The 13,880-nt window shown below is 35.6% G+C and overlaps 3 protein-coding genes across 4 annotated transcripts in view; 2 read left to right on the top strand and 1 right to left on the bottom strand.

The window, feature by feature from the left end:
- The window catches only part of LOC107037066 (fasciculation and elongation protein zeta-2), an 11,667-nt gene extending 4,227 nt beyond the window's left edge, over positions 1-7,440 (top strand). The window contains exons 3-9 of the mRNA XM_015255393.2: positions 3,519-3,644; positions 3,710-3,869; positions 4,783-4,894; positions 4,979-5,232; positions 5,397-5,472; positions 6,362-6,427; positions 6,558-7,440. Of these exons, the coding sequence (XP_015110879.1) occupies positions 3,519-3,644; positions 3,710-3,869; positions 4,783-4,894; positions 4,979-5,232; positions 5,397-5,472; positions 6,362-6,427; positions 6,558-6,574 (811 nt within the window). The 3' untranslated portion in view covers positions 6,575-7,440. The remainder of the gene's footprint in view (positions 1-3,518; positions 3,645-3,709; positions 3,870-4,782; positions 4,895-4,978; positions 5,233-5,396; positions 5,473-6,361; positions 6,428-6,557) is intronic.
- A 529-nt stretch (positions 7,441-7,969) lies between these two features.
- LOC107036918 (mitochondrial inner membrane protein OXA1L) lies at positions 7,970-11,889 on the top strand. Of its 2 annotated transcripts, none has more exons than XM_015255176.2 (8): positions 7,970-8,124; positions 8,236-8,452; positions 8,895-8,990; positions 9,655-9,828; positions 9,903-10,132; positions 10,781-11,047; positions 11,261-11,423; positions 11,630-11,889. In XM_015255176.2, exons 1-8 carry the CDS (start codon positions 8,071-8,073, stop codon positions 11,788-11,790), a joined length of 1,362 nt encoding a protein of 453 aa, XP_015110662.2. In that variant the 5' UTR covers positions 7,970-8,070; the 3' UTR covers positions 11,791-11,889. The 2 variants fall into 2 exon arrangements, with proteins under 2 accessions (XP_015110662.2, XP_028981856.1); XM_029126023.1 differs by having other exon boundaries at positions 7,970-8,136.
- Positions 11,876-13,374, bottom strand: LOC107037016 (MIP18 family protein galla-2; the record flags this gene model as incomplete). The annotated part of the gene is given in 3 exon segments (XM_029126024.1): positions 11,876-12,205; positions 12,909-12,988; positions 13,068-13,374. Coding segments are annotated over 3 exon segments (477 nt in total). The 3' UTR covers positions 11,876-11,935.
- Positions 13,375-13,880: the final 506 nt, after the last annotated feature.

Here is a 13,880-nt window from a genome sequence, read left to right as displayed (position 1 = left end):
GGGGGGGGGAGGGGGTGAATACTCGTGTGCGATCGGCCGGGACGCAGGTACATATTGCACGCGCCCTCGGCTCCTCTGTTGGCGAAGCTCTACTCGGCCGAGCACGAAATTGCACCTGCAATGAACAACACAAGCTGAAATACAACTCGAGAGAGAGTTCTTGTTCTTGAATACTTGGGTAACTGAGGTGTTCCCTCCGTCTCGGTCGAGGATGTTCCCACACGCGTTATGAAACGGTGTAATTAAATTCTTGATGACATCACAGCTGATTTAATGAGTCAGTGCCGGAATACGCCCTACATTCTTCAGTCTGAAAAATAGATTGGCCGCTCGGTCGCTGAGAATTCAACTCATCTCCGAAAATAACGAATTTTTGGGGACGGTTGAACGACAGTGCGGGCGCAATCTCATTGTCTGATATTCGCGTCTTTACTCGGCCGTCATTTTCGTCGATAAAAATATCGTGGATATGAGAATGGAGTTGATGCAAAATAATGTAACATCTTGGCAATTTCTCTGTTATTTCCGGAATTTCAGTAGTAGGGGGGGTAGAACGGTTAAAACCCATTCATTTCTGGGGAATATCTCGAATTATTAGGGAGGTAACGACATTTTTGTAATGACTAGAGATGTACGCGCGCGTATTGTTTTGCGTGTGGCGCTATTATATGATTTTTCATTTCGTTTTATTGTATTTAGAAAAAAAGAATATATATATCGGAATAAACCGGTGACAAAAAACGTTACATTGGGTTTTTTTATAATGGAGTATTTTTGTAGCCCTCGAAACGATATCCCAGTTAACGATATCCCAGTATTCTTTACAGTTTGGTACAGACCACACTATAGATTCAACCATTTGCAATCATGAAATTTATCAATTAAATTGGGCAAGAAAAATTTGAAAAAAAAAAATCATGAATATTCAGCGCCATTCAAATTACATTTTGCATAATTATTATGTTTTAATCATTCATTTTTTATAAATAAATAATTGAAATTGTTTAAACTTTGGCAAACCTTCACAAAAAAAATTGCCTTTTGGAAATTTTTCAGGCATAAAATCGATTTCTTGAATAAATTCGAATAAATTTGTTACGATTTCGACCAAATGATTTTAGAAAATGCTCGCACTGTAAAAAAATTGCCATTTTTTCATTATTCCGTCAATCTTTTTTCAAAAGTAAACTTTCTATTTTTCTTCAGACTTTCAAAATGTTGTCTAACGGTTCAACATCGAGTTTCTAATTCCGCCCTGCAAAGTTTAAATAATAAAATCATTGTAAAATGTCCGAAAACTTGGGGTCAAATAGGGCTCAAATGAAAGCTCTGATGTTCGACTACAAAAGTAGAAAAAACATCCAAAGTACTAGGATGTCCTCAAAAATGTTCCATTCGTCAAACTCAACATTTTGCCATTTCTCCAATTATCTCTACGACGAGTAGACTTGCAAATGTCAAGCGATATTTTGGCATTTCCCCTGAAACCTCTCGTTACTGAGACAATCAACAATAAAACTAATTTCCCGTTTTATTGCATTAGCCATTCGCCACAATAATTTCATCCAAAGTTTTGTTACGTTACGTTGTTCCCAGTATAATGGTAAAGATGTGTAGAGTGAGCCGATGGGATCAGAGCGGTACAGAGTGGCGTCAATATTGACGCGCTTGCGCCCATGTATCCTCAATCCTCAATTACCTTTCCCCCCATTCCCATGTACAGACCAACAACCACAGCCTATTTTCACCATTTTTGGTCGACGTATGGATATGACGGGCATTCGAATGAGTATTACGTGACAATTTGCGGTATCGGAAGCCCTCATTATACGATTGCACATTGCTCAGGGCGGATGAAATGGATTCGATTAAATTACTCGAGGTGGTTTTATGCGCCGACGAGCCTCGTACATCCCAGTTTCGTTTTTTCTTATTCTTCAGCAGTCGTTAGATGCATTTTCCCCTGTCATTAAACCGCTGCCACGAGCCGCGCTGCGTTTCTCAGAGCACGCGTCACAATTTCCTGCGAGATGAAGTGGTCACGTGAGGGGGAGTAACTCGAGAAACGCATGCTGTACTGACCTCGATTTTCGTTAAAACACACTGACTGGATATTCCAGATTCTGGGGCCTTTTTTATGGGTGAGAGTATCATGTGGTGTTAATGCTCGTTATCCCACGGGTCTACGGTTGGAGAAATGTTTTTTGCGGGGTTTCAGGAAGTTTTTTTGCTTTTTAGCAGTGGAAACTTGCATTTTTCACTTCGAAGATATGTTATTTACTCGCCGCAGTCGTGCGACAGAATGAGATTAGTCAATTTGCGTTGAGGTCAATTTGACTTTTCATGAGGTCATTTTTCGTCAATTCTATGTTATTTTTTGTTAAGAGGAAACGGAACCCCGGAGTCTATATGAACTTTTAGAATAGTGTTTTCTTCTGCAATTTCTAGTAAATATTTTTTTGATGGGGTAAACACTCATTAAAAGCACTCCCTATTTAACAATTTTAATAATGGGCATTCGTCTGTGTACACCGAGAGAAATTTTCTAGAAAAATTCTAGTGCTAGCACGGAAAAAGAGGCGTAAAGTGACGGCCAGGAAAAAATTCCAGTGCCGGCACCAGAAATTTTACCAGAAATACCAAGAAATTTAACCTTAACAGCACTAGAATTTTTCACAGCCGGTGGATTGTGATTTTTTCCAGGACTCGAACTAGAATTTTTCTAGAAAATTTCTCTCCATGCATTGTAGATTCTTGTTGTAAGTACAAAGATGGGATATCAAGCGAACAATTTAGTGATCAATGGTATAATTATGTGTCTCAATCGGTTGAGTGACACGTCTATCTTCAGAGAAATCTTTTTTGGAGATTTTCGCGAGTTTTTTTATATTCAGGGTTTGATGTATTTATTTTTGATAGTGCGAAAGAGTTTCTTCGATTGATATTTACATTCGAGACCGAAGAAAGTCGCTTCTCATCAGTGGAAACTTGAATTTTTCACTTTAGAAACATGTTATTTGCTCTCTTCGCGTGATATGATACAGTGCGATGAGTCAATTTGAATTGAGAAGAATTTTTGATGAAATTTTAGTAATTCATTTGATTCCAAGTTATTTTTTCGAGGGTCGGGGTATCATGTGGTGTTAATACTCATTATCCTACGGGTCAACGCTCGGAGAAATATTTTTTTAAGTTTTTTTGTATTCGGGGTTCGATGTAATTAGTCTTAATGATGCGAAAGAGTTTCTTCGATTGACATATACATTTGGGGCCGAAGAAAATCGCTTTTCATCAGTGGAAACTGGAATTTCTCATGAATATCTCTGGAGCGAATTTTCATGAGATCATTTTTAATCGATTGAAAGTTCAGTAATTCATTTTTGTCATTCCATTCACACCATTGTTTCCAGCGGAAGATTGACTCATGAAATAGAACGCAAAAAAATGATATCCCCTTTTATCTGGATGTAAATTTCGAGAAATGCGTATGACCACTGTAAAAAAATAATTTATCACAGAATGTGGTGGACGATCACTGGTACCTTTGGCAGTATTCTCCCGATCGATTGGAGTAAATCTTACGCCAGGAAAATGCACATGTCGACGTTGAATCTCAACGAGGCGCCGGTTGCGTCACTGGAGAGGTAAACATCGGAATATGCTCGACCTTTTAAACGATAATTACTATCTCACTTTGCGCTTTATTTAGACCTGAACTTGACGACCTGAGTAGTGAGGATGAGGCCGTTGCAACGGATCTCGACATGCATGCATTGATCCTGTCGAGTAGTACTGATGCTGAGCACAGTCCTGAGGAGCCTATGAAGACTGCCGAGGAGGTGTTGCGTGAAATCGATGACATCATGCAGGTAATTCATGTCCGTTCAATTATTTTCATTTGAAAAAACTGGAAAACATTAGCTTCGGACTATTGGACTGGCGATGGCGATCAATCTACTTTATTTTGAGATCGGTTTATGAGGTCAATCTATTGGTCCGAGGAAAATGTCGATTTTCAAGGTTGAGATCTTTTTGTAGTTCAGAGAATTTTCTACATAAAACGATCTCTTGAAATTTTCTTTCTATTCTAAGAAATTTTGCGCTTTTTTATCATTCGTCTATTGGGAATTTGACGTGGGAAATCTTAATAGAAAAATTTTTGATAATCATTATTACCTCAATAAGGTGCTTCACGAATTGATATCAATAATAAGACCTTTATGGAGCTGAGGAAACTCTCTGCATCAAAAGCCTTTTGACATTTTTTTCCTGAAACCACTCGTTGTCGAGATATTTTTTTTCTTGTCGATAAATCTTCTTGAAGCTAAGGAAATTATCTGCAACAAAAGTCTCGTGATGTTTTCTTCTGAAATCAATTTGTTGTTTTTTTTTCAACCATTTCTTTACTAAGTTTTGCTAAATATTTGGGAATTCTAGAAAAATTGCAAAAATTTGATGGAAAATTTTGTTGTCCAATCATTATTATCAATGATTATTATTAATAAGACTTTCTTGGAGCTGGGGAAATTCTTTCCATTAAAAACCTTCCAAAATTTCCCCTTGAAACCCCTCATTCTCGAGATAATTTAATATTTTAAAAAATTAGAAAAATGAATTTGTGATTTTTCGCTATTCCTCTAGGAAGTATTTGCTAAATATCTCAGAATTATGAATTTCATGTTCAATTTTCAGTTCATGAATTTCAATTAATGTATCATTACAACGTCATTATGACGACGAGATGACCGATTTCGAAATTAATCGATTAATTTCTAATTTCAGGAGGAGAGTCCCTCAGAGGAGAGATCACCGGACACTGACGGTTCCATGCTGGACACCGACGAGGCCCTCGAGCGCAGCCGAGAAGTCCTCGGTTCTCCCCTCTACGAAAAAAGTAACAGAAACATTTCCATATTCATTCGAAAAATATTAACTCGGGTTGTTCTCTTAATTGAGACTATTTATTCCCCCCCAACAGAGTTGAAACAATTGTCGTCTAGTGAATTAATCGGTCTCCTCGGGGAGATGGAGGCCCTCGTCTCAGCTCTGAGTGAAACACTAATTGCGGAATTGGCGCTGCGGGATGAGCTTGAATTTGAGAAGGAACTGAAGAATCAATTTATATCGCTTTTACTCGCTGTGCAAAATCGTCGGAGGCAGCATCATGTCACGAAGAAGAGAGGAAGTGGCACTAGCCCATTACCACAGCACAGGTCGATGTCTGAATCGAAGGTAAAATTAGCAAAATTTCATACACGAATTGAACGAGAGAATTAAAGGGTTTTAATCCCTTCAGACATTCCTCTCGTGTTTCAAAATGATATAAATTCGTGTATTCACATATTTAACTTTGCTGGTGATTGAATAATTGATGTACTTACTTTCTATTTTTGCAGTACCTCACAACGGTTATCCCATATCACACAGACAACGGTCCCCCCAACAACCAGGCACTTCAGGTTCTCATAAAGAGTACGTAAAAAAATAAAAAAGTTATTCCTCACTTTTAAAAACAGAATATAACGTTTTTTGCAGCAATTCATTGCGAAATGCTTGACTTGGGATTATTTTCATCCTAAATTTGAATATCTTTTTCTTATATATAATAAAATATTGAAAAAAAAAAATATATATGTATTTGTTTTTTTCAATATTATTTGTTATATAAAAAAATTAATAAATAAGTATGAAAGAATTTTATATTTATTTTTAGAAAAAAATATCTTCATTTTATTCATCTTCACTTTCAATAACTAATTTAAATGGCAATATTTCTCCATTTTCATTCTGTGGAACATCACGGCCTAAACAAGATCGAATGAAGTGGAATTCAATCCTAAATCGATTCCTGATACAATACTTTGAACTATAATAAAATGTAGAAACAATATCATATAACCTTTCAATACTTTCTTCATCCCAATAGAACTTTCATTATTTCTGAAAATAAATCACTCTTAAAAACACTATGAACAATTAATGAATATTAGCCATTTGTGATGATGACTTAGCTTAACTTGAGTTTAGTAGTTATTCTTAGGAGAGGAAAAACGAATAAAAATTCAATGGGTGTTCAAATTTGTTGAGCAATTGGAGAACAATAATTCCCCAAATTACTTGAATTTTCAATAAATTGAAAATTTTCCATTGAATAATTGCACTAAAGTTCAGCTTTCATTGATTTATTCATAAAATCGTGAGTTTTCCACATCAAAATTCCTTCAAATTTCAGTGCAACTATTACATTATAAAAATTTCCAACAAATAAATCAGAGATGTCAGCAAGAAAATTTCAAGTGTTCCATTTATGCCTCGTAATTCAAAAATATCTCATGAATTCTTCCATTCCCTTCTATTTCAGTTCTGAAGGCGATTAATGAAGACAGCCCCACAGTTCCAACACTCTTAACTGATTATATTCTCAAAGGTAACAAACCCCTAAATTTCATCCGCAAAAAAATATAGTGAAACGAGAATCCCGAGGGTCTCGTTTCGCCATTAAATTCCCTGCCTGAAATTGCAAAGAATCTAATTAACGAAATGTTTTTAAATTTCAGTTCTATGTCCCACCTAGTAAAACTGCCACACCCCCGGACGCCATAACGACGAATACCGAGCTGAAAAAAAGAAACTACTAAAATGAATTTGTCCCGCAATTTCTTGCCCAGTGCGTACCGCTTCAACCGTCGTACCGCATATATGCCGAATTAAGATTGCTTTTATTGAGCTAAACTATGAATTAAAATGATTTTAATCACTAAGTGACTTCACCCGATGGATCTTCGTGCAATGGATAAATCGTGTGGACGACATTTCAAAGCTCAAATATTATTATTTTATTGTTTTTATAAGTTGCCAGATGCTCTCTATCTAGTCTTTTTACTGTTTATTGCCTATTATGGAAACAACTGTACTGTATATTCCGTAATATCTAGATTATAATTTTTATATTTGAAGACGAAAAAAAATATTAACCTATCAATACTCATTTAATCGAACGCAAACGATAGGAATATCAATGGATGGGAGATATCGATATGTTGCACGAGCTACGAGTGGCAGAACTACCCCAGTTCCCCATTATCGCATTTATCACGAATCATCTCGTTGCATTGTTCCAAGTCTCGTCATTTACTTTTGTATATAATGCATATAATACCGAGTGTTATGGTTTTTTCTTTTTGAAATAAAAAACAGTGTCTGATGCTTCGTGATACTTCAGTAATTTAACGAAAAATGATATTGATTGACGATGAAGTTAATATCGTAATGAGATGTTCTATCCCTTGCTGACTGATAATTGTTCAGTCATTGGAAATTTATAGTTTTAGTATTTGGTGTATTTCAGAAATGAAAATTGTTATATTGCTAGTGTAATCGACATTTGTGTCAACACGCCATGCCATCATTCGAATAAAATCATCAGTAATATTAAAATTATGATGGAGTTGTACAATTTTTCAATTTATCTATTCCTCTAAGTTAATTTATTCATTAGTTTACTTTTCTTTTTGAACTAGAATGGAAAATGCGTTTAAAGGGAAAAATTTTAGGAAAAAAAAATATTAAAAAATCTTTTCAGAGAATTTTTTCTGAAAAAATTCTTATTACATTTTTTTTAAATTTGATTGTGCGAATTTTTATTTATATTAGACATTATTCTTTCCTTTGTGATGAACATTGAAAGAAAAGCTAAAATTGCCATTTTGCCTCACCCACTCCAAGTTTATTGATTCTAACGCATTTATTCTCGATTAGTGTCGAGTTCTAGACAATGTAATTTTTGAAATGAAGAAAAATATATTCAATATTTTACATTCTACCGGAATTCTGCAAAGGAAAGATTGAAAAAACCTCGACAAAATTAGACAAAAAATTCTGCCATTCTAATTTTTGAAAACAATTTTTAATATTTTTACGTTTCATGAGAACGCAGTCCTGTTTTTTCAACTTGAGAACGTGCCTTCAGTGCATGGAGAGTGCCCTAACCTCGTAGATTATCGGAGCACTGTCGGTATTTACGCCGCAGCAGTTTAAATAATCATTGACATTAAGAAATAACCGACGAAAATGCTGTCGCGAACAGCATTAATCATAAACCGGCGCATAATATCGACGACAACAGTGAGTTCTCAGGTGAAACATTGAATGAAAATTTTTAGGTTATGCGCAATCTGCTGGATGTAGTAATGAGAGAACAATTTGATCTGTGACTTTACAAGGATTTTATTCCAGAAAATCTCCTGCAGATCTATCCACCTCTCCCACCGGATAAACAGCACGATAATCACCAGACATTCGGCCCTGAAGCTCTCCCGATACTCACCGCTCCTCAGCACCTCGTTCGTACGATGTTTGAGCACAGAAGAGACCTCCGAGAGAGCAGAAGCCCTGGGATCGGTTCTCCAGGCAGCGAAAACCACTGCCGAGAGCTCAACCGAAACTTCCACAGGTAAATTAATCCAGGAATCAGGGATTTTTAGGGAAGCAAAGATCACCTGTTTCACCAGGTGTCATCACCTGGGTCACTGTGATGTCATTGTCAAGGATGCGACGTTTCGCTAAATATATTTTAGCTCCATCAGACTGTAAAAGAATATGTTATATAAAGAATGATGATCTGACGTGCAAAATTAATTTCATGAATGTTTATTCGTATTGTCATTTGTGCCAAACTCTCACTTATTCAATCTCTAATTATTTGAATCTGTCAATTCCTTCAGTTTTGTTTTTTCTTGTAAACAATGGCAAATACCTTACATAAACATATAAGGTATTTGGCATTGACTATAAACATATAAATAAACAAATAAGTAGATAAATAAATACATAAAGAATGATGAATGAAAGAAAATATATCATATCATATAAAGAATAATGAATCTGTTCCACAGGTAATTTCGTCGAGAATGTGGCCCCGGAAGCTGTGACGACGACGAATATAGTGGAGAGTATTCCACCGAGTGCAGAAGTACTTCCCGTAATCCCAGGTAAATTTATTGTTTATTATTTGATCCAGAGGAATTCAATTGTTGAGTCTAACAGATGACTTTTTTTTTTTCTTGCAATTTGGGGAGTGAAGTCCTCATGAAAATCTCTGCTAATGAGGAAAATGATAACTACAAAAAAATTTCATATCATAACTTATCATAACTTACCTTCAGATCTGGAGACATTTATCAAAAGTTAACTTTTTATCAAATTAATTAATTTTTTTTTAAGTTTACTTTTTCAAAAATAAATTGAACAAAAAAAAATTCGAATAGATTAATGAAAAAAAATTTAATTACCTGTTTCAACTAATGAATAATTGAATCATATGAATTAATTCATTCCAAATAAATCCTAATAAAATAACTTTAAATAAACGGTTAATTTTGCTCAAATAAAAGATTATTTCATGTTCTTAAAAAATGAATTTTTGTTTTCGAGAAAACATTTCTTCATATTTCAAGAACTATTCATTTGATGAATATTTTATCCTAAGAACATCGTTACAAACTACTTGAATAAACCCATTCCTGCAATTCCAATACCCCATTTCTACGGGTGTACAAAAAAGTTCCCCTACCGATTTTATCCCGCCCACTTTCAACTGCATACATAAAAAAAAAATTCACCTGACTTCGGAATGCTAAACGTTCATGTCCTCAGATGTCCCCATAGCCCCCCCTCCCCCTGAGGCACTAGAGACACTGTCAGCCCTGGCAGAGCCAACATTCAAGTCCCTGGGATTGGGCTCGTGGTGGCCCTCGGGAATAATCCAACAGCTCTTCGAGTGGCTGCACGTGGGAATCGGGGTCCCCTGGTGGGCAACAATCGTCATAGGTAATCATTCACTGAGACTTTCTTCACAGTGATCCCTCGATTTTTCTACACCATTCACTCTGCTTTGTGATCAGGCACTGTTTGCATCAGAACCCTCATGTTTCCCCTGATCGTAATCTCCCAGAGGAACGCAGCGCATATGTACAACACGATGCCAGGCATGCAGAAGATCCAGCAGAGAATCACAGAGGCTAGAGCCACTGGGGATCAGTTGGGTGTTGCAACCGAAACTCAGAAACTCATGATTTACATGAAGCAGCATAATTGTAATCCTATAAAGAGTATGATAGTTCCTATGGCTCAGGTAATCCTCAACTAATTAATTAATCATAATTTTCTGATTATGAAAGTGTCTAGATAATGGCCCGTTGGAGGGGAAAAATTTTAAAAATGCTAGTTGAAAATTACCAGAAAAGAAACTGTTCGATTCGAATTTGAAATTCTCAATCATAAGTAATTGCTCTACTTTAACCAACAAGTTGAAAGTTTATCAAAGATTTTGTCCCTAAGTTACAATATTTGCTATTGTATCTTCATTATTATTTCATTTCAGGATTTATTTATTGTCTGTTATTATCGAATAGCTGAAACGAAAAACTATTATCCCTTGTTTCGCATAAAACGAACATTTTTCGTTGAAACAAATTTTTTTTTATGCATGGGAATATCGGGTAATGAAGAAGTCGAGCTAGAGATGACATTTCTTGCTTGCACAGAGAATACCAATTTTTTGGAATTACTGAATCAATTTTTGCCACAAAACTTTTCCATCTCAGGACAGTTTTCAGATAGCCAGCTCTAGATTTTACTTATTTATTGTCATTTTCAACTGGCGATTTTTCTGGTTAAAAAAAGACTTGTTTGAGAAAATATTTTTTTTCTCTAGTTCAACTCCAAATACAACAGAAAAGATAATTTCAATGTTTTAAAAATACTTTTGATTCTTCTTTAGGCACCTGTATTTATCTCATTCTTCTTTGCCTTGAGGGGCATGGCAAATCTACCAGTGGAGAGTATGAAATATGGGGGTCTCTGGTGGTTTGAGAATCTCACAGCTCCTGATCCCTACTATCTGTTGCCCCTCATCACTGCAGGGACACTCGCCCTCACAATGAGAATGGGCATCGACGCACCCCAGCTGCAAAGCCTGGGCATGATGAAATATGCCCTCAACGCAGTGCCTGTTATTATGATTCCTTTTGTAATCAATTTCCCAGCAGTAAGTGTCAATTTTATTTCATTTTAAAATTTCAAATGTAAGGGAGATGTGGGAATACTTGGATATAATGTTTAGCACTATTTTCCCTTTCACTGATCAATTGATTTGAATTATGTACACTCATACATATTAATTAATTCATAGCCAGTAAACCTTGCAAGTAGGTTTCTCATGCTTGACAAATGATGAAAAAAATTTATTTGAATCCAACAGGCACTCACGTTCTACTGGACGGTGACGAATATTTATGGAATGGGTCAAGTGGTCCTTCTCAAAATTCCACGAGTTCGAGAATTCTTCAAAATTCCGAAGAAACTTCAGCATCCTCCCGACGCTCTCATGAAACCAAAAAAATTCAAGGAGGGATTCACAGAGTGTGAGTATAACATATTCTCGAAATGAAGTAGATGATAATTGAGCTAAAAATGACAATTTCCATGGATTTCTCCATTCAACAGTGAATTTTTAACAGACACTTGACGAAAATTTCATTAGACAAAAATTTGAAACAGTGAATTCTGGTATAAAAATAGATTTTGTCAAAATCTGATTGCCATCTCGTCCATACTATTTAACTTTTAGCATGGACAAACATGAAACTAGCCCGAGAAATGACAGCACGACAGCAGGTTGACGTAGTCCAGTTCAACAAAGCTGGAAGAGGACCCATCCAGAAAACCTACGCTTACAACCCAGTGCAAGAGCACCTGAAGAAGACCCAAGTGATGGCCAAGAAGGGATGAACAAACCTGTACAGACTGCGTACCATAAGCCTCCTAATTTGTAAATTAAACTAGTTAACAATACAATAAAGTGGAAATAAAGGTATTAACGTTCATTTTCATCTGTATTTATTTTTTTTATCTACAAATAAACACAGTTTCTTAATTAATTCTTGACACTCACGCACTGATTAATCACACCCACGAGGTGATTATTCTCAAGGGCTGCCGCAACTCGTTCCTTATCCGCTAATTGTTTGTTGACTGCTGCCTCGGAGCTGTGGGTTCCAGGATTTACTTCCACGTTTACTTTGAATCGAGAGGGAAGGGCTCGGAGTAACTGGACCCTTATGGAGAGACCGATCAGGGTTACCATGCTGCAGTGGGGAATTGTCGGCGTGAATTTCACGTTTACGAAATTTTTCTTATTATCCACCTGTTGATAAAGACTATTTATATAGAAAGAACGTAATGACAATACAAAATTATCAGCAAATGTGAAATATTGATGATAAAAATAATAATAGACAATAATATTACTCATTGAGATGGAGAAATTGAATGAACATTATTCAATTAGCAATTATTGAAGATCGGCAGAGTGAAATTCAACAAATTTTTTTTCATTTTAAAGATATTTTTTCATGCTTGAAAATAAGCCGTACTAGACCTCAATCGCATCATTTCGTTGTCAGATATGCTGATTCAGGAAGGTTCATTTCCTTTATTATCAAAAAGAAAAATGTGCTGATTATTTTCTGAATATGAAAAAAAAAATTCTTACGAGATTCTCAGCTCAATGACCTTCTATATAATATATTTTCATGGAAATATAAAATATTAATGATAAAAATGATAATAGACAACAACATTATTCGTTGAGACAAAGGAGTTGAATGAACATTATTCAATTAGCAATTACTGAAAATCGGCAGAGTGAAATTCAACAAATTTTTTTTCTTTTTGAAGATATTTTTTCATTCTTGAAAACGAGTCCTAATAAACCTCAATCGTATCATTTCGTTGGCAGATATTGCTGATTCAAAAACGTTCATTTTATTTCTTTATTATCAAAAAGGAAAAATATGTTGATTATTACCTAAATATCATCAAAAACAAAATTTTTATGAGCTTCTCACCTCAATGAGGTTCTCCTCAACGACATGCAGCTCCTCCAAAGTCAGTGGATGCTCAGGATCATTGATATCCTTAATCAAATCTCCAAGAAGAAAGACACATAATCAACGACGACTCCAGAAATTTCAAATAAACACTTCCAAAATATCCTGTCAACTTACCGAAAATCTCTCTTGCATCGAACTCATCAGCCACCTCCTCATTCTCATCATCAACAGTCACCAGTCTCTCCCCACTTTTCCCATACAATTTGGGATTAATATTCTCCAGTTTCTCCTCCATCGTCATCCCTTACAATTCCTCAAAAAATTCCTCCCACAACAATAACGCAAAATCGTGTTTATTTGAGGGATCGTTTGTACAATCTCCGATGACACATTCTGTTTTTAATACGTTGTAGGGAAATGGCGACAGATCGGGTGGTTAAACAGGGCCCTGTTTAACCGCCCGAACAGAATCTGCCCATCCAGGAATGTGTCCACAAATTTTCGTGCCCCTGTTCCACCGGCTTTCGTGCTGTCGCTATTTTCCCTAGAACTATATAGAGATGGGCGATGTTTGTCGATTAATCGAAAACATCGATTTTTCATGCCCCAACATCGATGTTTTTATTTTGAAATTTTGAATTTTTTTCTTAATTTAAATTTTTATCAATTATTACAGCTAACGTCCCCACGGAAAATATTCAATATATTTTTTTCAATAAAAACGAGAAGAAAAAAATTATTTTCAACAATTTGTTTTTTTTTTCTGTGTAATGAGAAAAACGTCGTTTTTTTAATAATTGAAAAACGAGAAGAAAAAAATTTTTTTTAACAATTTGTTTTTTTTTCTATGTAATGAGAAAAACATCGATTTTTTAAATAATTGATGTCTTTTCCAGAAAAATCTATTTTCAACATCGATGTTTTTTAAAACATCGCCCATCCCTACGCTAGAACGGTGTCCAAAACGGAATGTGTCCATCTACAGAC

The sequence above is a fragment of the Diachasma alloeum genome, unplaced genomic scaffold (assembly GCF_001412515.2).
Source record: "Diachasma alloeum isolate Michigan unplaced genomic scaffold, Dall2.0 Dall_scaffold_00177, whole genome shotgun sequence".
Classification (NCBI taxonomy): domain Eukaryota; kingdom Metazoa; phylum Arthropoda; class Insecta; order Hymenoptera; family Braconidae; genus Diachasma; species Diachasma alloeum.
The sequence above is the reverse complement of the archived record's forward strand: the minus strand, read 5'-3'. Positions and strand labels throughout refer to the sequence as shown.